General features: G+C 38.8%; 1 protein-coding gene across 1 annotated transcript in view; it reads right to left on the bottom strand.

Moving 5' to 3' along the window:
* The window catches only part of CTNND2 (catenin delta 2), a 412,341-nt gene that overhangs the window by 234,886 nt on the left and 155,222 nt on the right, over positions 1-22,233 (bottom strand). The window contains exon 6 of the mRNA XM_070942595.1: positions 14,853-15,441. Coding sequence (XP_070798696.1) covers positions 14,853-15,441 — 589 coding nt within the window. The remainder of the gene's footprint in view (positions 1-14,852; positions 15,442-22,233) is intronic.

Genomic DNA, 22,233 nt, shown 5'->3' with positions numbered 1-22,233 from the left:
AGTCATATGTCATTTCAATTGTACACATTTATTTAAAAAATGGTGGTTATATTAAAGCAAATTATACGATGTACAGAAAAAAGATAAAACAATATTAGTAAATGTAACCAGAAAAAGATCTGTGATTGAGTGTTTATTCATAACATGTCACGGAACAAGCTTAGGATTTCTTTAAATGCTGAGAATTTAGTAGCAGATCTTTGGTAAATTGTTAAACTGATATGTATTACATTTTGTATTTTTCATAGTACTTCCAACAAGATTAAGGCCTTTGATTGCAAATTATAAAATAATAATCAGACAGCAGGGACAGCAAGAGTTTCAGTATGCTCTCAACTTCAACAGTACCAAAGTTTCTCAGTGCACATATTAACTTTCAAAAATCACTCACTGCTTCCACAAAACTACAAGCAGAGAGACGTTAGCCAATGGTAGTTCAAATGAATTCAGTAACACATAGGACGTAGCAGATGAGCCTTTTCTGCTGTGGCATCCACCCTTTGGAGATAAAATTAACCCCAAGCCTTCTGGCCTTTAGAAAGCTCTCAAAATGTGTTCTTTCTCCCTGCAAGCCTGGGGGCTCCCTGATAACAGAGAGCCTGTATGCTGATTATACCATATGTAAACATCTTCCCTCTCGTGGTCTTAATTCATCCATGCTTATTGTTTTAATGGGCTTTGAAAATGTTTTAATTCTTGATTTTATTGTATCTCACACAGAATCACTGGGTTAGATGGGCAGCCAAATAAATAAAGTAGGGGAAGAATCCCAGAACTGCTTACCCCCATACTATCCAGCCTTCAGAAAAGCTATATGATAACATAGCACAGATAACTCTATGCAGGAAGACAATGTGATTTCCTTTCATGTTTACCAACAAGAGTTAAATTTTACTGAACTTAATAAAACAGATATATATAATTTACGGTCAAACTTTATTCTGCTTAATATAGAGGGCAGCTTGGTGTTAAAGAGTTTCTAAAAGTAGGGAATATGTTCATTTCAGAGTATCCTGAAAGGAAGAATATAAACTGCTATCCTTTTTTGCAGCAAGATAATAGCTCTAGTGATGCAGGAATAAGATGTGTAATCCTCCAGCTGACATGTTATTTTATGGGCAGATGTTAAATGGGGTTCTTAACAGGGGTAAAAAATAACAATAATTCCATACCCACGTAATGAAATTAAGATTTATCTAGAACCAACATTAATTAAATAAACTAATATTTTAAGCAGGGAAAATGTCTCCCGATTCATAAATGTATTAGTTTGATCCAAAAGTTAATACTATATATGCAAATTAAACTGCAGGTTGTCTTGCATGGTTGCTACTCTAATCTGAAACCAACTTTATATTTTGTTTTTTAAAAAAGCAATCATACATCATATACTTTTCTCATAAAATGGAGAGAAGCTAGTAAATAACACAAGGGAATATCAAAGCATTAAATCTGAAAATATTTATTTATTTATTATATTTCTATACCGCCTTTCTCCCGTAGGACTCAAGGCGGTGTACAGTCAAGAAAAATATAGACACACAAACATCATAAAATTGCTAATTAAAATTGTTACTTAGTTTGGTCAATTAAATAAAACCCAGAATTAGATAACATTTAAAAAATCATTTGCATGTTTGTATGTTTAGCCCTGCCTGTTGGAACATCAGGGTCTTGAGGGCACGGCGGAAAGCACGGAGATCAGGGATATTCCGTATCTCCGGGGGCAGTTCATTCCAAAGGGTTGGAGCCCCCACAGAGAAGGCCCTCCCCCTGGGAGTCGCCAGTCGACATAATTTGACTGACGGTACCCTGAGTAGTCCCTCCCTGTGAGAACGAACTGGTCGGTGGGAGGCTATTGGTGGCAAAAGACGGTCTCGTAGGTACCCAGGTCCTAAGCCATGGAGGGCTTTAAAGGTGATAACTAACACCTTGAATCGCACCCGGAAGACCACCGGGAGCCAGTGCAGCTCGCGTAGGAGAGGTGTTACATGGGCGTAATGAGCTGCGCCCATAATCACCCGCGCGGCTACGTTCTGGACCAGTTGGAGCCTCCGGGTGCTTTTCAAGGGGAGCCCCATGTAGAGAGCATTACAGTAGTCCATACGGGAGGTAACTAGGGCATGAGTGACCGTGCGCAAGGCGTCCCGATCCAGAAAGGGACGCAACTGGCGGATCAGGTGAACCTGATAAAAGGCACCCCTGGCCACGGCTGTCAAATGATCTTCTAAAGATAACCGTGAATCCAGGAGGACACCCAAGTTGCGGGCCCTCTCTGTGGGGAGCAAGATCTCATCCCCTATTGTCAGTGATGGTACCAGCTGACTATACCGGGACGCCGGAAGCCACAGCCACTCGGTCTTGGAGGGGTTGAGTCTGAGCTTGTTTCTCCCCATCCAGATCCGCACGGCCTCCAGGCAACGGGACATCACAGCAAGGGCATCATTGGGGTGGTCTGGGGTGGAGATGTATAGCTGTGTGTCATCAGCATACTGATGAACACTCACCCCAAAACCACGGATGATCTCACCTAGCGGTTTTACATAAATGTTGAACAGAAGGGGTGAGAGGACTGACCCTTGCGGCACCCCACAAATAAGGTGCCTCGAGGTCGACCTCTGCCCCCCTGCCAACACAAACTGCGAACGGTCAGAGAGGAAGGAGGAGAACCACCGAAGAACAGTGCCCCCTATTCCTAACCCCTCCAGCTGGTGCAGTAAGATACCATGGTCGATGGTATCAAAAGCCGCTGAGAGATCTAATAGGACCAGGATAGAGGAGCAACCTCTGTCCCGAGCCCTCCAGAGATCATCCACCAATGCGACCAATGCCGTTTCTGTGCTGTATCGTGACCTGAAGCCCGACTGGAACGGATCCAGATAGACAACTTCATCCAGGTATCGGGGTAGTTGTCGCGCCACCACACTCTCAACAACCTTCGCAACAAAGCGAAGATTGGAGACTGGACGATAATTTGATAATATAGCCGGGTCCAGGGAAGGCTTCTTGAGGAGGGGCTTCACAACCGCCTCTTTCAAGGCGGCGGGAAAGACACCCTCACTCAGAGAAGCATTTATAATCCCCTGGAGCCAGCCTCGTGTAACCTCCCGGGAGGCCAGTACCAACCAGGAGGGACACGGGTCCAATAAACATGTGGCAGCGTTAAGCTTGCCCAGAATCCTGTCCACGTCCTCAGGAGCCACAGAGTCAAACTCTTCCCAGATAACGCTCTCAAGACCTGCCCCCGTCTCCTCCCCTGGATCTACCCAATCGGAGTCCAGGCCTTCCCGAATCTGAGCGACTTTATCATGCAGGAATTGTACAAAATCCTCAGCTCGACCCTTTAAGGGATCTTCCCGTACCCCCACCTGAAGTAGGGAGCGGGTCACCCCAAACAGCGCAGCTGGGCGGTTCTCTGCAGATGCAATAAGAGCGGAGAAGTAGCTAGACTTCGCCGCTCTTATCGCCACTAGGTAGATCTTAATATAAGATCTCACCTGTGTTCGGTCAGATTCAGATCGGCTTGTCCTCCAATCACTCTCCAGGCGTCTTTTCCGACGCTTCATCTCTCTCAGCTCCTCGGAAAACCAAGGAGCTAGACGAGATCGGCATCGGGTCAGAGGCCGCAAAGGCACGACGCAGTCCAAGGCCCCAGTAGCCGCCCTGTCCCAGGCGACCACCAGGTCCTCAGTCGAGTCGTGAGCCAGAGTCTCAGGAAATGGCCCAAGCTCCATCAGGAACCTTTCGGGGTCCATCAGGCGCCTGGGACGGAACCATTTGGTTGGTTCTGTCTCCCTGCGGTGGGTGGAAGTGACTTGAAAGTCCATGTGAAGGAGAGAATGATCAGACCATGACAAGGGCTTGATGTCTATATCCCCTATTCTTAGATCATTCAGCCACTGATCAGAGATAAAAATCAAGTCCAGAGTGTGATTCCCCAAGTGGGTGGGGCCTTGAACTACCTGGGTCAGGCCCATGGCCGTCATGGAAGCCATGAACTCCCGAGCCGTCTCCGACATCTCACCAGCAGATGGCAGGTTAAAATCCCCCATAACAATAAGTCTGGGGGTTTCCACCGCCACCCCGGCTATAATGTCGAGCAGCTCAGGCAGGACCGCTGTTACGTGGCAGGGAGCCAGGTACGCAATCAGTAGGCCCATCTGAATCCCCTGACCCCACTTCACAAGGAGGGACTCACATCCGGCTATCTGAGGAACAGTGGCCTCCCTCGGGCAAAGACTTTCTCTAAAGATTGCTGCCACTCCCCCACCCCTTCCCTGAGCCCTTGGCTGATGGAATGCACGGAAACCTGGCGGGCACATTTCCACAAGGGGAACTCCTCCCTCCTGGCCTAACCAGGTCTCCGTAATCCCTGCCAGGTCAGCACCCCCCTCTGAAATAAGATCATGAATGAGGGGGGCTTTATTTACCACTGACCTGGCATTACATAACATCAGCCGTAGACCCAGGGTCTGAGACTCTGAACAACCCGGGAAACGAGCAGTGCTTTGGGGGTCGGAGTGGGCAATCGCTCGTAAACATCGAGTGCGCACTCCCGAAACATAATATGGCCCCCTGCAGCCGTCATATCTGCCCCTCCCACTTACTATACTAATGCCCATTGCTTCATCCCCCTGCATCCTTGTCAGATTTCTGTCCCCATCCTCCCCACCATGATTATCAGACCCATTACCCCTTTCAGTGGATTTATGGATCCCCCCAGATCCATTCCCACAATCCCTCCCAGAACCCCTTAAAATAGAACTTAAAGATTTATCTAAAAACCCCCAAAGCCGTCGGTTTTTTGCAAACCACCTCTCAGGGTTCCAAAACCCGTCCTCAAGGGCGGCCCTTGATAACTGAGAGGGCCAGACATGCGAGAGGGGGGAATCTCGCAGTGCAAGGAGCTCCGCAGTTGAATACATCAAAGATAGGAGCGAGTTGAAGGAGATGAAGGATCATTTTCTTCTAAGAGTGTTAGAGATGGTTAAGACAGGTAATTTAAAATAAGGGAGGAAATAGATGTAAAAGGGAGATCAGTAAGTTACAAATGTCAATACATCGGAACATCATCGCCCTCTCACGACGATGGGAAGTCTTGTGGTTGTAGTAAGTCCATCCAAAGGAGGTGGGGGTAGAGGTCTCAAAAGGTCGTCCTCTCACAGCGACCAAACCAAAATAGCAACAGCATTTAGACATATACTGTCCTATAACAACTGTCTCTGGGAGATTTACAAGGTAGAATAATTATTTGCATATTGCCCACAACAATCTGGCTCCTCATTTTACCTTGGAAGTATGGAAGGCTGAGTCAACCTTGAATCCCATCAGGATCAAACTCCAGGCTGTGGGCAGAGTTTGCCTGCAATACTGCATTTTAACCACAGCACCACCAGGACTCCTCAGAGAAATGTAATATTTCATGCAAGAAGATTCCATTAATAAATGTGTGTTTATGTATGAACTCTGTTAGCACCCAATAAAATAGTTTCAGTCAACAGAGTGCCTATATATTCTACATGAGGGGGAAAATAGTACAGATAATGTTAGAACAGAGTTGGTATCAGTCCTTCTTGGGGGACCAGAATCCAGCACCAAAGTCATGAATATTAAAACTGCTTTTATTATAGGGTTATAGTTAAAGAATCTTGCAATTCTGAGCGTGCTTCCCCTTTCCTGTCTTCATACTAAAGAGAACAAGGGACAGTCCAATCTGAGATGCTTTCTCAAATTGTATTCCTGCTCTTATCCAAACATTCCCTTGGCTGTGACTCTGCCTTCTCTTCTGCAAGGTTATTCTCACAGCCCATTATAGCTGGTACGGCAAGTATCACTTGTTTCTAGGTCTATTATATAGAATCGTACAGAACATATCATATAGAACAGAGTTCCCCAACCTTTCCGGCTTGGCAGACTGGCGGAAACAGCAGTGGTGGCGGGGTGGGAGGGAGAGGGGATCGCTATCATAAATGCAGCTGCATGTGTGCTTGCCCACCACTTCTGTGGCCCAGTTCCAAATGGGTGTGGCCCAACAGAGGGCCGCAGCCTGGGAGTTGTACATCCTTGATATAGAAACACTGAACAACTGCCAGTCCCAATCTCAGGCTCATAAAAAGAATGATCAGATTTCCATTGACTTGAAAAAGTAAGAGGAAAAGACTTAAGAATTTAAACTCTGGGACAAATACTTATCCATATACTTTGATATCCATATAACATATAGGCAGAATATTGATACATATCTAACTTCATTCTGATCTGCAATAAAGAAACTAATATGCCCTAGATGTATCTGTGAGAGTTTACAAAATGAGTTGTCTTGAGCGTTAATTATATATACCATGTTTCCCTGAAAATATGACCTACTCAGAAAGTAAGTCCTAGCTTGATTTTTACACATGTGCCCAATATAAGCCCTAATTAAGACACCACCCACTCCAGGGTGCATGGGTAAAAATTAAGCTAGTGTGGGGATGGGGAGTCGTGGAGCTGCCCTACTACTTCCCTTCGGATAGTTGCAGCCAGGCCTCACAGACCTCGATCCATTTCTTCTGCTGCAGCTGGCAAGACTTTCCTGAAGGCTTCTGTAGCAATAACAGAGCTCTGGATCGATGAGAATCCCAACAATTAGATTTGCCTATGTCTTACTCCTCATTATGAAAGGACGGTCTTCATCTAGTAACCAAGCATTAACTATAGCAACAAATCTTGTAATCCTGATAATTGTTGAACAAGTTGTCAGTGTCTTGCTCCAGGTAACCAGATAGTCTACAACTGGACTCTTCCTCCACTAAGTATCTGCCTCTTTGCTTGACAGATACTGTATGATGGAAATTCAAGGAAATTTATAGCCTGCCTCACTCAATGTGAATACACTTTAGCATTCTTTCCCAGTTTGCAATATAAAGTATTAGAATATTCATTTACTTTACAGAAGACATGTGCAATTGTTCCTTAATATTAACCACATTTTCAATTAAACTCTTATGTGACAGACTATCCAACCAAGTCATCTTTTCTCTGACAAATATGTCTTCAATAATTGAGACAAACTACTTAACTATTTCTTGAAATCTAAATTTCATTCAAATTTAAGGCAGTTTTTTTTATTAGATGTGTTTGTGTATAGTGGGAGTGCAATTACATTTCCAAATAGCTCTCCAAAAGATTTAACAAATACACTTGTTAAAATAAATAAGGTACAAGCCATGACATTATCAACATGCATATATTAACTTTTTGAGTCCCTTCAAAGCAGACTGGTTGTATTTGAAAACTTTCTAGAAAAGTTCATATTCAGCCAAGTATAATTAATCCATTGGTACAAATCCACTGAACAAAATTCAGAATATATTTTCCTTGTGACAGATAATCTTAAATTATGCAATATTGAATCTACCTGAGGTTTAGAGACAAAAGAAAAAACATGTGAAAATGGGCAGTACCACAATTAACAATTTTATGAAACCAGCTCTTGTACCAGACATGACCAAGATTTCTTTGAACTTGTGTGGGCATGAAAGAAAACATCCAAGTCCTACATTGCAAAGAAAGAAGAAAACAAAAACTTTCCTCTGTGTAAACAAAATCCAAATAAATCTTGACCAAGAAACCAGGCAAGTAATGTTATAAAGTATGAGGCATTAAATCTAGTTCATCTTCAAAACAAACAGCATTCACAAACTTGTAGAAATGAGTCCCAAAATGATAATAGGAAAGACAACAAAGAGCTTATTTACAGGACAGTAAAACTGAGATAATGCATATTTTAAAGCCAAACCATATACCATATTTTATTCAGCTGACAGCAGTTTCAGCACTAAAAATATAACCCAGGAATATCAAACAAATATCTTAAAAGCTAGCCCTTACTCAGATCACATGAAATATTTATTTCAAGAAATATAATGATTTCCAGTTTCCTGGTTTCATATTTACAGTTTTGTTTTGCTTTTTAAAACTACATATATATTTCAAATCTATTCTTGATAACTGTTTTAGGTCAGCATCAAACATTGCAACCAACAGAAGAAGAGACGTATGGGGGGGGATTAGTCTTCGAGTTATGACCATAATTGAGCTCAAAATTTATGTTGCTAAGTGAAACATTTCTTAAGTGAGTTTTGCCCTATTTTACAACTTTTCTTGCCACAGTTGTTAAGTGAAACTGGATTCCCCATTGACTTTGCTCATCAGAAGTTTGCAAAAGCTGATCACACAACCCTAGGACACTCCAACCATCCTAGATATGAGTCAGTTGCCAAGCATCTGAATTTTGATCACATGACCACTGGGATGTTGCAACGGTTGCAAATGTGAAAAATGGTCATCAGTCACTTTTTTCAGTGTCGTTGAACTTTGGACGGTCACTAAATGAACTGTTGTAAGTCAAGGACTACCTGTATTAGTTTGAGATCATAAAAATGCCATCCTCTGCTATGAACCAATTTTCCATTTTGCTACAGAGAAAGGACTGAAGTTTAATGTTAGCTTACCAAGCAAAATTAGAAACCAATCAGTAAACATGACATTAAACCCACTTGTTGTAGATAAAATAGAAAACTGGTTTATGAAACTAAGATATCAAAACTCGCATCTGAGGAAAGGGGATGGATCATAGACCTAACATTCCTTATTCAATGTATCATGATTTTAGATCCCATGAACAGTATATTTATTTTTGTGTGTGCAATTATTAAATTGCATTTATATAGCCATCCATCTTATGGACATAACAGGCCACTCACAAACAACTATAAATCTCTCTATATATAAAATTAAAAACAGGAAAGCATCCCCAAACTGCCCTGCACCCCTACACTTTCATAAGAAAACCTTATTGGGTTCCAGCCTCACACTACCCTAATGCCTATGGGTAAAGCCAGGTTTTTGTGGCTTGCCTACCAGGGGGGAAGAGTGTTTAATGCTACCTAGGTCCCATTAAATGGCAATATTTGAAAGAAGGAATATTCAAAGTGCCCCCACCTTATCAGAACTAGTACAATGGGTAGATATCCTTGGGGAGAGATAGGACTGCAAATAAACTCATCATCACAGAAATAAATACGAATACAATATTTGCAACTAAATACCATACCTTTTTTTTTAATACTGATGAGGGTCTCATCATGAAATCCAACATCCACTGTGAGTTCCCAACATCCACAGAACATATATACACATTATGTTGTTATAGAAATGGGTAGTATATATACTATTGTGTATAAAAAGTTGAGACTTTTTGTTATTATTTTCTACTATGCTAAAAAGAGTTGGAATGTCTTTTTTTTTTCCTTTTCCCCACATCCCCACATCCCCATATCTCTTCTTCTCTTTTTCCTCCTCCTGGTTTCTCATCGTTTTCATTTTCCTTTATATTTTATGTTCTGATAAATGAACAAAATTATTATTATTTTTTTTAAAAAAGACAGTATACACAGATTACAAATGCAAAACCTAAACATGTTTTAAACAGCTATGGGAAAAGTGTGACAAAAGGCTAATTCTTCCACATCAGAGTGGCCTAAAGAGATCTACACACAACAGCATACATTTCTTATCAGGTAGCATTTTCAAAGAGGCATACCTGTGAAAATATACTCATAGCCATTACTTACACAAGCATTAAATGGAACTAAACGGGAACGCCAGAAAGATAAGATGCTCAGAGTTAAGGGGCAGCTATGATTACTCAGTGTTTAAAAAGTTAGCAGTTACTGAATGCTAAATTGTATCACTGCCTTCAGGGCAGGGAACAGAGGATCTAATTTTTCACATGAAGAGCAACATTATTGTATCACTTTTTAAAGGTGAATGGTGAAAACTCCTGTTTCTATTTGTAAGAAGGCAAAATAATATTTCTTACAATACTTCTTTTAAATATATCCCCGATCCTGCCAGTTCTAGTACCATGATTCCAAAGAGTTTAATTGAAGAGATCTGGCAGTGTTTTATATGTAACAAAGACATCCTTTGATTCAAGAGTTCATTAGTCAGTGGAATTTTTAAAAAGTACTAAGAAACAAAAAACAAAAGACTTGTTCAGTTTTCCTCTCCTGAGATGTCATAATCTATCATGAACAAGACTTGAACTTCTAGAATGTACAATATATAAAGCAAAAAACCCCACTTTCAACAACAGAAATCAAACGAACAAAGTCTATTTTTTTCTATTTTGAAAAAAGTTATGTTTATGGTTACTATTATTTTCTCTTCCAATTTACCCACACTATAGAATCACGTACTGTGTTAATTATTATATAGGAAATAAGTAATAAAATGTAGGAAATAACATAATGTTTAATGTAATGATAAGACTACCAGATTTGAATGGCAAAGAAGCCAAAAGGCTAAATGAGGGCAAGAAAAAGATACAGAAATCTTTATCTTCCATCTACTTGTTTTCTAGATTTTTGCATCTTAGTTCTGATAGCATGAATGGATTACATCTTTTTTTTTTTTTAGCACTCAAACACTGAACGAAGAATTAGGTAATGTTGGAATTATGAATCAAATTAACTGGATGTGTGGCAAAAACTCAGATCAATATTATAAGCAAATGGTATCATCAAACCATATTGAATTCAAAATTAAAAAGAGCAACAAGAGTGCTTCACCTTTTCAAAGAGCAATAAACTCCAGTTTGTCATTCACTATTCAAGAAAGCTTCAGTTAATCTTGATTGATTTATACATTCAGAACATCTATTGTCACCTTTAGGCTCTTTCACTCAACATATAATGTGTCAAAATGTCCTAGTTACCAATCTGAAAAGATTCATAATTATACAAAGACTGTGGGTATTTATTGGCGCCAGTCTGTAGAAGGAGGCCTTCTCAATTATTTTTCCAAGAAATAAGCCAGCCAAGAAACCATTCATGTGAAAAAGCTGATGAGAAGTAATAGAATGCTATTTCTCAAACACTGTGAAAAGGACTCTTTACTCCTAAAGGCTTTCAAGGTTTTTTTTTAAATAAACACAAAAAGATACGCGACTACAGCTAATTTATTCAATGCTTAAAATTTTGTTTTTCATTAGTAACTTCAACAAAATATGTCCACAAAAACTGGCCCTTTAGATGCACTCTATAACATTTACTCCCACTAAACAAACTTTCAACCCTTTCCAATAAAAAGCAAAATACAATGCAGTGGATAGAAACAGCAGAAGAGACAGTTAAACAGCCTACTTAAGCATAAGTAGTACTCAGATCTTCTGATTCCAAGCACACTCTAACTTTTCAGCAGGGATAAGAGCCAAAACTGAATTGTAATTTCTCTTGCTTATCAAAGACAAACAGGGTTGTTTTAAAAACTATTGATTTGCATTTTCCCCATATGTCTCTGCTGAGTTAGAAGACTCCTCTATCCCTCCCACCCCCAAACCACACCAACACATGTTCTTGCTATGCAGGTGATGATTCAATTATATAATCATCTACTCTGGAATTAATTTTTCTTTTTTATAAGATGAGCATCTTTAGGAAATTATTTTCATGATCCATGGACCATTTTTATATTATCCACTTTGTGTATTAATGTAATCTTTGCCACTTATTTACTTCTTTAGTAACATTTATAATTTTTTAAATACACTGCTCAAAAAAATAAAGGGAACACAAGCAGAAGACATCCAAGATCTGAATGAATGAAATAGCCTTATTAAATACTTTGTTCGTGTTTCCTTTACGAGTTGTTTCAGCAGTGTATAAACTACTGTATGTAATGAACAAAGTATTTAATAAGGCTACTTCATTCATTCAGATCTTGGATGTCTTCTGCTTGTGTTCCCTTTATTTTTTTGAGCAGTATATATCTAGCCCATATCTTCTGCTATGGCATCCAGAATGTACAATACAGGCCAAATGAATAGTTAAAATGGTCATATTTTTCTAACATGCTTTTTCTAATTTGAAAATATAGAAAGGATGTTGCTGTTTTTCATACAGATAGTCCTTGGCTTACAACCACAATTGAGCCCAAAATTTCTGTTGCTAAGTGAGATAGTTGAGTTCCCCCCCCCTTTACAACCTTTCGTGCCACAGTTGCTAAATGAATCACTGTAATTGTTAAGTTACTAATATGGTTGTTAAGTGAATCTGGCCTCCTCATTGATTTTGCTTAGCAGGTCGTCACAAAAAATGATCGCATGATTCCAGGACACTACAACCATCATAAACAGGCATCAGTTGCCAGGCATCTGAATTTTAATTACATGACTATGAGGATGCTGCAATGGTTGCAAGTATGAAAAACAGTCATAAACCACTTTTTTCAGTGCTGTTGTAACTTCAAACAGTCACTAAACGAACCGTTTTAAGTCCAGGACTACCTGTATTGTCTAAATTGCCAGTTGCTTTGATCTCTCTTCAGCCTTGCAATCCCAGAAGGAACTGCCTGGCAAGAAAGAGACATACCAGGTCCCCTCCATTGGCCAAAAAAGGAACATCAGAAGAAGAAGAGATACAAAGAAGAAGGGAGGCCAAGTGCAGAATAGGAACCAAAAAAAGGTGATGAGCCAAATAGAAGAGTCTGGATAGCTCTGCAGACTAAAACACTGTAATTTAACACCAGCTGTCTGCAATTAAAGTAAGTTCGAATCTTGCCAGGCTCAAGGTTGACTCAGCCTTCCATCCTTTCTAAGGTAGGTAAATTGAGGACCCAGTTTGTGGGGGCAATAAGCTGACTTTGTATAAAATATACAAAAGTATGAAGGCTATTGCTTAATGCACTGTAAGGTGCCCTGAGTCTCTGGAGAAGGGCGGCATATAAATCAAATTAAAAAAAAAAATCTGCCATTACAGCTTCAGGGTTGTTGTTTTTGTTTAATTACCACAAAAAGGACCACAAAAAGACTTTTTATGGTCTAATATGGGCTAATGGATTGTAAACTGGCTGGGGAATTCTGGGAGTTGAAACCCGCCAGGCTTAAAATTGCCAAGCTTGGAGACCCCTGCTCTAGAAGACACTTACAGGTCAATACAGGCCATTTTTTCCTGCCCCCTCAGAGTAGTCTGTTGCGTGAGATGGAAACAAGCAGTGTCTGGGTCCAGAGCCAAAATTAGATATAGATGCTCTTTTTCTCAGATACCTCTTTTTTCTCTTTCTGAAACTATGTTCTCTCCATTCCAAGCTGCAGGCTGCAGAAAAGGTCACCGCTCTTAACAAAGGCCTGAACCAATTTTCTGTATTTGGCTTTGAGATTAGTTCAAAGGCTGCATGAAAATTAGTCTTATGGCCTCAGGTTAGCTAACAGTAATTTATTAAGTGGATCAGTTGCTAGACTTAGCAAACAATACCTTTGTTTGCTAAACAGGGACAAAATGAGTATTCAACAGTTTGATACAAAAGATAAATCACACTATTTTTAGACATCCAGCAGGAAGTGCCTGCAGGGACCCTCAGAGAAAAAACACCACCAAGGAACAGTCCTATATCTATAAGCTGTAGAGGACATAAACTGAACATATATTCACATTTTTTCCAACTTTCTTCACTTCTCTGGAAAAGGAAAGTATTAGTATTATTGAAACAACATGCCATTTGCTCAACTTAATATTTGCCACTCTCTGGTAATAACCATGGCCACAACTACCCCACAGATCATTCTATATCTTTCATAATCTTAGGTATCTTTTATTATGCGGGCCTTTCAAGAACTGGACACATGACTGGAACCATCAAATGCAGATTATTAGCAATGCAAACAAGTAAATAATTAAAAATGGACTTCTCCTTAAGTCAAGACTGATTCCTAGTGATAGAATACATAAGGCTTTTTGTTTTTTTTACAGGATTATGGAAGTGTTTGCCAATTATTTCTTCCGGATTTCCCCCTCATCTCTCAGTCTAGCCTACAGTCCCTTTCTTTGAAGGGTGGGATATTATAAAAATACAATTAGAGAACAAATCTGTTTCTTAATTTTACCTCATTTTTCAATAATGCAGCACAATGCTAAAATAGACCTATTTTTTTTTAAGGAGAGATACTTGAATATCTTCCAGGTATTAGAAAAAACACTTCCCAACTAATTCTTTTAAATGTCACATTTAGCCACATAAATCAGATGAGAGAACACATGAGCATGACAGCTGGTGTTACAGCAGTATCTTTCAAGTGGTTTTTACAACAGCAAAAATTCCCCACTGAAAAGAACGCAGTTTAGTTATCTGATTACCAAGATCAATAACTGCTCTTCAATTGCAAGGGTTTCTTTTTAAATAACAGCCAGGTGTTTCCTAAGGAATGGGAACCAGAGCACTTATCAAACAAGATTAATATTACTGGAAACAAGAAATAATTCTAAAAATCTGTTTGATAGCATCGCTATGCATCAGAGAATGTAACCCCAGCTAAATAAGAAACCATGCATTCATTCAAGGAATATATTGTTCTGATTTAAAAGAAAAACTTTCTTCCATGGGGCTTTTCTACCTGGCAACAAGAGTATGGTGGAAAGGAAAAGAACGGTAAGGGTCAACAGCAAAGACTTCAAACCTAAATATACTTCTTGCTTTATAACAAATCCCAATGAAATCAGCAGTGCCTCACTTCTACCTCAACAGGGCTAGGAGAATACAATTTGTTATTCGGCACTTATTTTCTGTTGGGATCCTCACTTATTTGACCGCAGGTTGAAACCGTTTAGTTTACAAGCAGGAATCGCTTAAGGCACGATTTGGGATTAGGAAGGAGAACGTGAGCATCACCCTTCCGCCCCTCCCTCCTTTCCGAACCAGAGCGATCAAAATTACAAACGTTCTCACTTCTCAGGATTATAGATCTGTTTCAACGGACCATGGAGGATGCGCCTTCAAGAGAGTGAAAAAGGAAAAAGAGCAGTCTTTCTCACCTGCTAGGCTTCCGGGTCTCTGCAAAGTGGCCGTAGCATATAGTTCCTGGGAATGTTTGCTGTACTGCTCGGAAGGGTGGACCAACCTCTTGGTGGGCGAGAGGGTCGCGTAGGTGCCAATGGTGGAGCTCAGCTGATGAATGGGAGAGGAGATATTGGACTGAATGGTGGGAGGGGAGGTGACCCGGATCGGGGAAGGCGAGAGCCCCGCCGAGGAGACGACGATGTTGATGGGCGAGCTGGTGCTGTAGGACTTGGCGAGGCGGCTGGGCGACTGCTTGGGAGAGGAAACCCGCTGCGTGGTGCCGTAGCCGCCGCCGCTCTCGGAGGCGGAGCCCGCCCGCTGGAGCTTGGTAGGCGAGCCCACCTGCTGCATGGACAAGGGCGAGCTCACTCTCTGCGCCGGCAGCGTGGAGCTGGAGTAGTAGAGGGCCGGCGAGTGTGGCTGCTGCGAGGAGGAGGAGCAGGAGGAGTCCGGCAAGTGGAAAGCGCTCCCATGGCTGGGCGCGAAGGTCTCCCTGGGCAGCGACTGCGACGGGAGTGGCGGCGGCTCCGAAGTGGCGAGGTGGGCAGTTCGGCCAGTGGTGCCCTGCGAAGGAGGGGGATGGGCGGGGAGAGCGAGTAAGTAAACAGGCAGATGAGAGGCGGTTTTAGCCAGCCCACTCCCAGCCCTCCCTCCCTCCCTCCCTTCCTACCCCGCCCCCACCCCGTCCGGAGAACCGGGAAAGGAATTAAACGCGCCCCCGCGGCACATTTTTGAATCTTTTACCGCGGTTGGACCCACATGCTTTGAAAATAAGCACTTAATTACTGCGCAAACGCCCTCGTTATGTAGGTTGAGGCTCGGCTCATTGCTCACTCCTTAAACAGGTCTCGAGCATCTGGCATATATTCTGGTTTGATGTTAAATAAAGTTCATCTCCGTCCTCTTTACTCGAAGGCTGTTCTACTATATTCACTCAAATGTGTCGCTTATGGTAACTACGGTTACACCTTTAGCGTGCCGTAGTCGAAATAAGGTCATCTAGCGCTTAAAAGGTTCAGCGTTCAAGTTTTTTTTTCCCTCTACCCCGAAGCACGCTTGGGGAAATGGGCAAGAAAACGACTTTCGCCGCGAAGTTTTATACTCTGAATAATAATCATATTTGTGTAAAACATAAGTGGCACAAAATGTAGTGTGCAGCTAAAGTAGTTTCCTCCCTCAAGAGGGTCTTGAAAATAGTCTACTGGGAAGGCCTTAACTGATACACTAACATTAAAATGTTATTCTAAGGCTACTGCATGTTGTGCATCAGCTACCTTAAAATATATTGCCTACAGAAAGAATTACCAGTAATCCTTCAGTTCTGTTGTATGCATATAATGTCACATTTACAGTTTTTCATGCATGTGTTAAGAAACAGAATGTCTGAAATGATCTAGCCTGGAGTTTGTCACTAACTGCAATAAAAATATTTATTATCCTCATTATAGGATTATAATAAACTCAGTTTTTTAAAATGATAACATAAAGCAGTAGAAGAAATACATTTATTTTTACTCTCAAACAACTGAAGCTTTTTTCTTTGACTTACCAATTTAAAAAAAGCAAAGCAAATACTGATTTAAATGTCCCTTCTGAAAGCAGTCAATAATTATTTCTTTAATAGCATGTTCTCCAATATGAAAGACAAGCAACATGATGCTTGGCACCTTCTTCTACGTAGAATTCTTTGGATTTTGTTTCAATTTGAAATAAATGTTACAGTGAAAACTGAAGTGAATGAAGAAAATGTTAAAAAAAAACAACACCCAAAACACTGGCTTTGCATACAACCATCTAATTCTTCATCTCTTGTATTCTGTTTCAAAATGTATACCAATATAGATTTGTGTTTGTGTGATTCTTGTGTACAAGAATCTTATGCAACTATTCCTTCCAAACTGAAAAACAGTTATTATTTATTTACCAGGAGTATAAGATAGTGAGGGTTGAGATGGAGCTGTGGAAAATTGTGAAATCAATATTGGATCCAATTCAAATAGAAATTTCATCTTGAATAAAAACCATACTTTGTGGGACATATCTGCACAAGACTATGGGATCTCGCCAGTTATATATGGAATTTGCCTTAAATCTTGTAAAAGAGATGACGAGGAGGAAAAGAAAGTTCTCAGCAGTTGCCTCTTGTTATAAATTTCAATTATGTGCCTAAACCCATTCTGGAACACTAAAGAATAAAATCTCATCTCTCAATGTAGACGGCATTTTAGTTTCTATCAGACATCTTAGGCTGAAGAGATCAACCAGAGCTGTTAATCTTGTAACATTAAAATCCTCTATTAACTGCAATTGGACTGAGAAATAGCTGAACACTCCATTAAAAAGCACACACTGTTTTTAAAAATAATTTTTGTGGCAACACCCTTTCTGTTTGTTTTTCTTCAACATACAGACATTTTATTTGAAACAATGAAGAATGCCTCCAAATATTGGAAATTGACATGACTTTTCCTTCATTTTCATTTTTTCTGTTCAAGAAGTATGATAAAAGAGAACAGCTACATGCTTGCAAAAATTAGGGTTTTTTTTTAGTGAAAATTAATAAACTCTAAAATATATTTAATATATCTTTTCATCCCAGATAAATTTTGCTTTATTTTGTTCAAAACATAACCATTATAATGGTAAGTTTGCAATTGCTTTTAGCTTTGTACAATATGCAAAGCTTTTGTGAATCAGTCAAACCAGATTATGGCTCAGCATATATGATCCTGCAAAAGATTCAGCAATCTTAAGGATATGTATTTGGAAGTAAATTATAAATAAGTTATTATGTCTGTTCTTCTTAAATGTTTTTTATTAAATGAGCCTGCAAATATTTCAAAATAATGGTTTTTTTTTTAAAAGGTGGATTTATTTTATATTAAAGTAACAATTAAGATTGTTCTAACTAAGGATTTAGTATATCTCTTCAGGTATTTCAAATACAGTATGTTAGGCATGTATTTCTGGTTATTTTATTTTGATATGAATGATTGCTTTATTTCATTTCAGGATAAACCTCCTGAAATATTCAGTAGGAAGCTTTCTGAATTTTGCACTGGTTCCCCTCTCTTGGGCTCTGGGGAAAGCTGATAGGCTTTTAGTTGCAATAGTTCCTTACCAGTGAATAACAGCTGAAATCTAGAAATGAAGGGAACTGGGACTCTGCATTTCATGGCCTTTTGCACTGTTTGGAACAATATATTCATAGAGATATCACAGATACTGGGGAGATCATAGAACATGCTGAAGTTGTTTTTATCTGACCTTTTCTACTGCTCATCTGAATATATGGAGAAGTTCGAACTGGTATACATACAATAGGGAGTACATGTTGACCCCATTCAGTTCTTCCACAACTGAAGATATGAAGAAGAGCTTTAGTATCTGAGGGATAACTCTCCCACTGTGAACCTGCATAACCACTTAGATCAGCAGGAGAGACCCCTTTGAAGATGCCATTGATATACCATATGTTCAGCCATTTGGAAGATGGAAACAGGTCTTCCCTATATGACTCTCAGAATGCTTTCTCCAGGGATGCACTACTCTCCTATTAGAAAAATGGCAATGATGCATCTCCTTTGCCAATTTTTTTAAAGCTTTAAACTGATTATAATTGGGGGCATTTGATTTTAATTTTAATTATATTGATTTTATTGTTGAATTTTGCATTTTTAACTTGATGGTTGTAATCTTCCTTGACTGCTTCTATAAAGAAAAGTGTGGGGTATATATAGTTAAATAGTAATATTTGTATGAATGTATTTTGGGGGTGGACTGTTTTCCTGAATCAGGCAAATGCTAGGTCAATTGTTCTTCAGACTAAAGAGTGAAATTCAATGAAAGTAAAGAGGAAGTGCCAAGTGTTCAACCTGTTCTCTACCCACTTTAAAGATGAACTTAGCAAAATACCTGAAGACAGCTTTTGTCCTGATTTCAGAGTGAAGGGGTTTTAATTCACTCTGTGTGGCTCACAGCAGGTTTTAATTCCACCTTTAAAACAAGTGGGATTATTTACTGATTTCTTTCCTAAATCTGTTAGAACCAGAATAAATGTCCTGGCAATCCAGAACAGCATGAATTCTCAACAAAATGTATAGAAGAAACAATTTCAAGTGAAATTGAGAAAAAGGGTCAATTTAGCCATCTGAGCAAGTTCCATCATCTTCACCAACCATTCCTTCATTGCAGATAGTGCTGAATCTTTCTATATTTGTGTATATAATAATCTTGCTGCTAAAAGGCATGACATTTTTCAACTCCATCAATCACCCCTTCCCCCCAAAATACCTTTAGTCTCAGTTGTAATTAATCTTTAAAATCCTGTAATTCTCTTTAATCAGAGAAAAAACAGTATCTATGTTTACTGTTGATTGGAAACTTTTGCATTAATAGAAAAAATTGAATTTATGATCTCTAGTTTTTGATTAGATAGATTACAGAAAGAAGAGAGTTATAATGGTAGAGTAAAAGGTAAGTTTATAATTGTACTGCCACTGCTGTAAAAAAGATTGGAAGCATCTTTATTCTTACTTTTCTATTTTTCCTTTACTTTTTTTTGTACTTTTAGGTTTCTCATTGTTTTTTTTCTTATTGTATATTAATTTTGATTATTTTTGATCTTTTTAAAATCGTAGGAATAAATACCTTTAAAAGAAAGGTATTTATCCATAGATTACATTTTTATGTTCATGCTTAACTAAAATTTTGCCTGCTATAATGGAAAGTAATCAGAAATCTAAACTGGAGATTCTATTCTACAAGAATGTAATAAAATTTCCAGGCAATACAATGTGAGCCTTAGAGTAGATAGCTGAATCAGTTTATCAGTGATAAAATGTGTCTCAGTCATTTAATTCTTCTTCTCAGTCATATATGATTTCAGATATCATTCTGGAGATTTACTACTCCTATTGTTAGTCTTTCTACAGTCAACTGCATTATGCCTTGTGAATTAATATGGTGCTGAACAGTATCTGAATAGTGTTGAACAGATAAGCTAATAGTTTAGTTATGTAAGTTGTACATACCTTTTGTATTTTTTCAAGTCATTTTTACAGTAAAACTGCTTTATGATAATTAAAAAAAAGAACTACATACAGACACATGGAAAAGTTACATTATGCGAGGTGCATTTTAAGTAACAACTAAAATTCCTACGATTGTTATCACAAACAGAAAAAGAACTCCAAAAACTGTTATAGTCCTTGGGACACAGGACAGACTGGTGATGAGAAGATATGTTTTGTGCCCAGAGATATTGTAATCACTACACATTATTTTCAAGGTTGCAAGCAATTTATAGATTGAAGAAACTGGCAGTTAATATGATAAAAAAATAAATCCCACTCCTATGATACAGTTCGTATGTTGGCTGAGGCTATTGTTGAAAATTAATGTTTTCATTCCTCAATCCTAAAGAATAGAATAGAATACAAATGAAGTAAGGACAGAATCAAGGGCTTTTATATTTTTTAAGAAAGAGAAATTATTCCCTAAAAGTATATTTTCTGAGAAAGAATGTGAAATGAGATTGGAAGATAAATCAAAGTAACACTAACTGGTTGAGAAATGATTTCTTCTATCATTTGATAAAATTAAATCTGTGCCTTGTATCTTGATCAATGTTCAGACTGAAATACAAACCATAAACTAAATTTGCAAAATACAACTTGCTGTATTCATGACTAGCAAGAAACTGGCAAAAAACTTGCAAATCAGTCATGTGACTATTGGATGTTGCAACTAGTCATAAAGGCAAGCTGGCTGCAAAGCACCTGAATTACGGTCATGTAACCCTGGTGTAATTATGGCGGCATGCTTTATAGGGTGTAAAGTACTCATTCTAGTCCCATTGTAATTTTGAACAATTATCAAGTGATAGGTTGTAAGTAGAGGACTATCTGTATTTAGAATCAGCTGATTTTGTTATGAAACAGTAAGATTGCTATTATTTACATTAGTTTAATTCTTATTGTTAGGGTGAAGAGGCATTTGCAGGTGAAGAGAACTTGACTGATAAATATTTACAGACAAAGCCCATATCTTTTAGAGATGTAAAAAATAAGAGATTTTGAGATTTGCATTAAATAATAAAAAGGCACTCATTCTAATCATGAGTATTCAAAAAAGTGGATTATAATAAAGCATCTGGGGAAAACTAGATATTTCTGTATGCTTGCATGCATATATATTGTCCAATCTCTTATTAAAAACCTCCAATGATGGAGCAGCCACAACTTCTAAAGGCAAGCCATTCAACTGATTAACTGATCTGGGATTTCAGAAATAGGCTGAATTTGGATCCTCCATCAAATTCAAAACAATTGAAACCTTTTCTGAGGAGGGACTCTCAGCCTAAAAGCAGATGAGACCACTACATATATGGGGAATAAAGTGGATTTTAGGCTAAAGGTTTGCCATTTGCCTTTGGTGATATGCCTATTTTGGTGGCATAAGGGCTCTGCTTGTCAACCTTCATATTCAAAGGTGCAGTCCCTGTAGGGCATATGAAGGTGCACCCCTAGCATTTATCCACAGTTAGATAAAAGATTATGAAGTAATACAAAATGTCATTAATTGTTAATTAATTGTTTAATTAATTAATTAATTGTTATGACTTTGGACTGTAATATATAGAAAACCCATTTAATCTTCCCTGGTACAAGCTGACAAAGCGAGGAGAACCTGTGGATATATATCTATATCTATATCTATATCTATATCTATATCTATATCTATATCTATATCTATATCTATATCTATATCTATATCTATCTATCTATCTATCTATCTATCTATCTATCTATCTATCTATCTATCTATCTTCAACAGGGCTATTTCTGAGTGTTGCCCACCTATTTAAGTGAAGGCAACACATTAGGATCCTCATCCTTGTGCTGAGGTGTTGAGGATCCAGGTAAGGACACACCTCTGAAATGATGACCAGTTGGTCACAGGTCATCTACTAAATATTTCAAATTAAGTTTAACAACAGAAGAGATCTAAGTCCATCCTTACTTGGTCAGAATGTCTGACCAACTAGGAATAATATAATTAGTACATAACCTAATTAGGAAAATAATACGATAAATAAAAATGTGAACATAATGTATAACTACTATGAAAAAGTTAAATAATATTTATTTATTATTTGTTAAATTTGTTTGCCACCTATCTTGCCATAGGAGAATGTGGAGATTCATGTTCTTGAAACATAATTATTCAGTGAAATCTAATGTTGAAAGATTCTGCATAAGCATAAGCCAATTGTAGTATCATTAAAATACCCTGTATGAGCAGAAGAGAATCCGCACTGGCTGGACAGATGCCTAACAGACTGCTACCCTGCAC

Source organism: Pituophis catenifer, unplaced genomic scaffold (genome assembly GCF_029215685.1).
Source record: "Pituophis catenifer annectens isolate HBS135680 unplaced genomic scaffold, rPitCat1.0.hap2 SCAF_3, whole genome shotgun sequence".
NCBI lineage: Eukaryota > Metazoa > Chordata > Lepidosauria > Squamata > Colubridae > Pituophis > Pituophis catenifer.
This window is presented reverse-complemented; position numbering and strand designations above follow the sequence as displayed.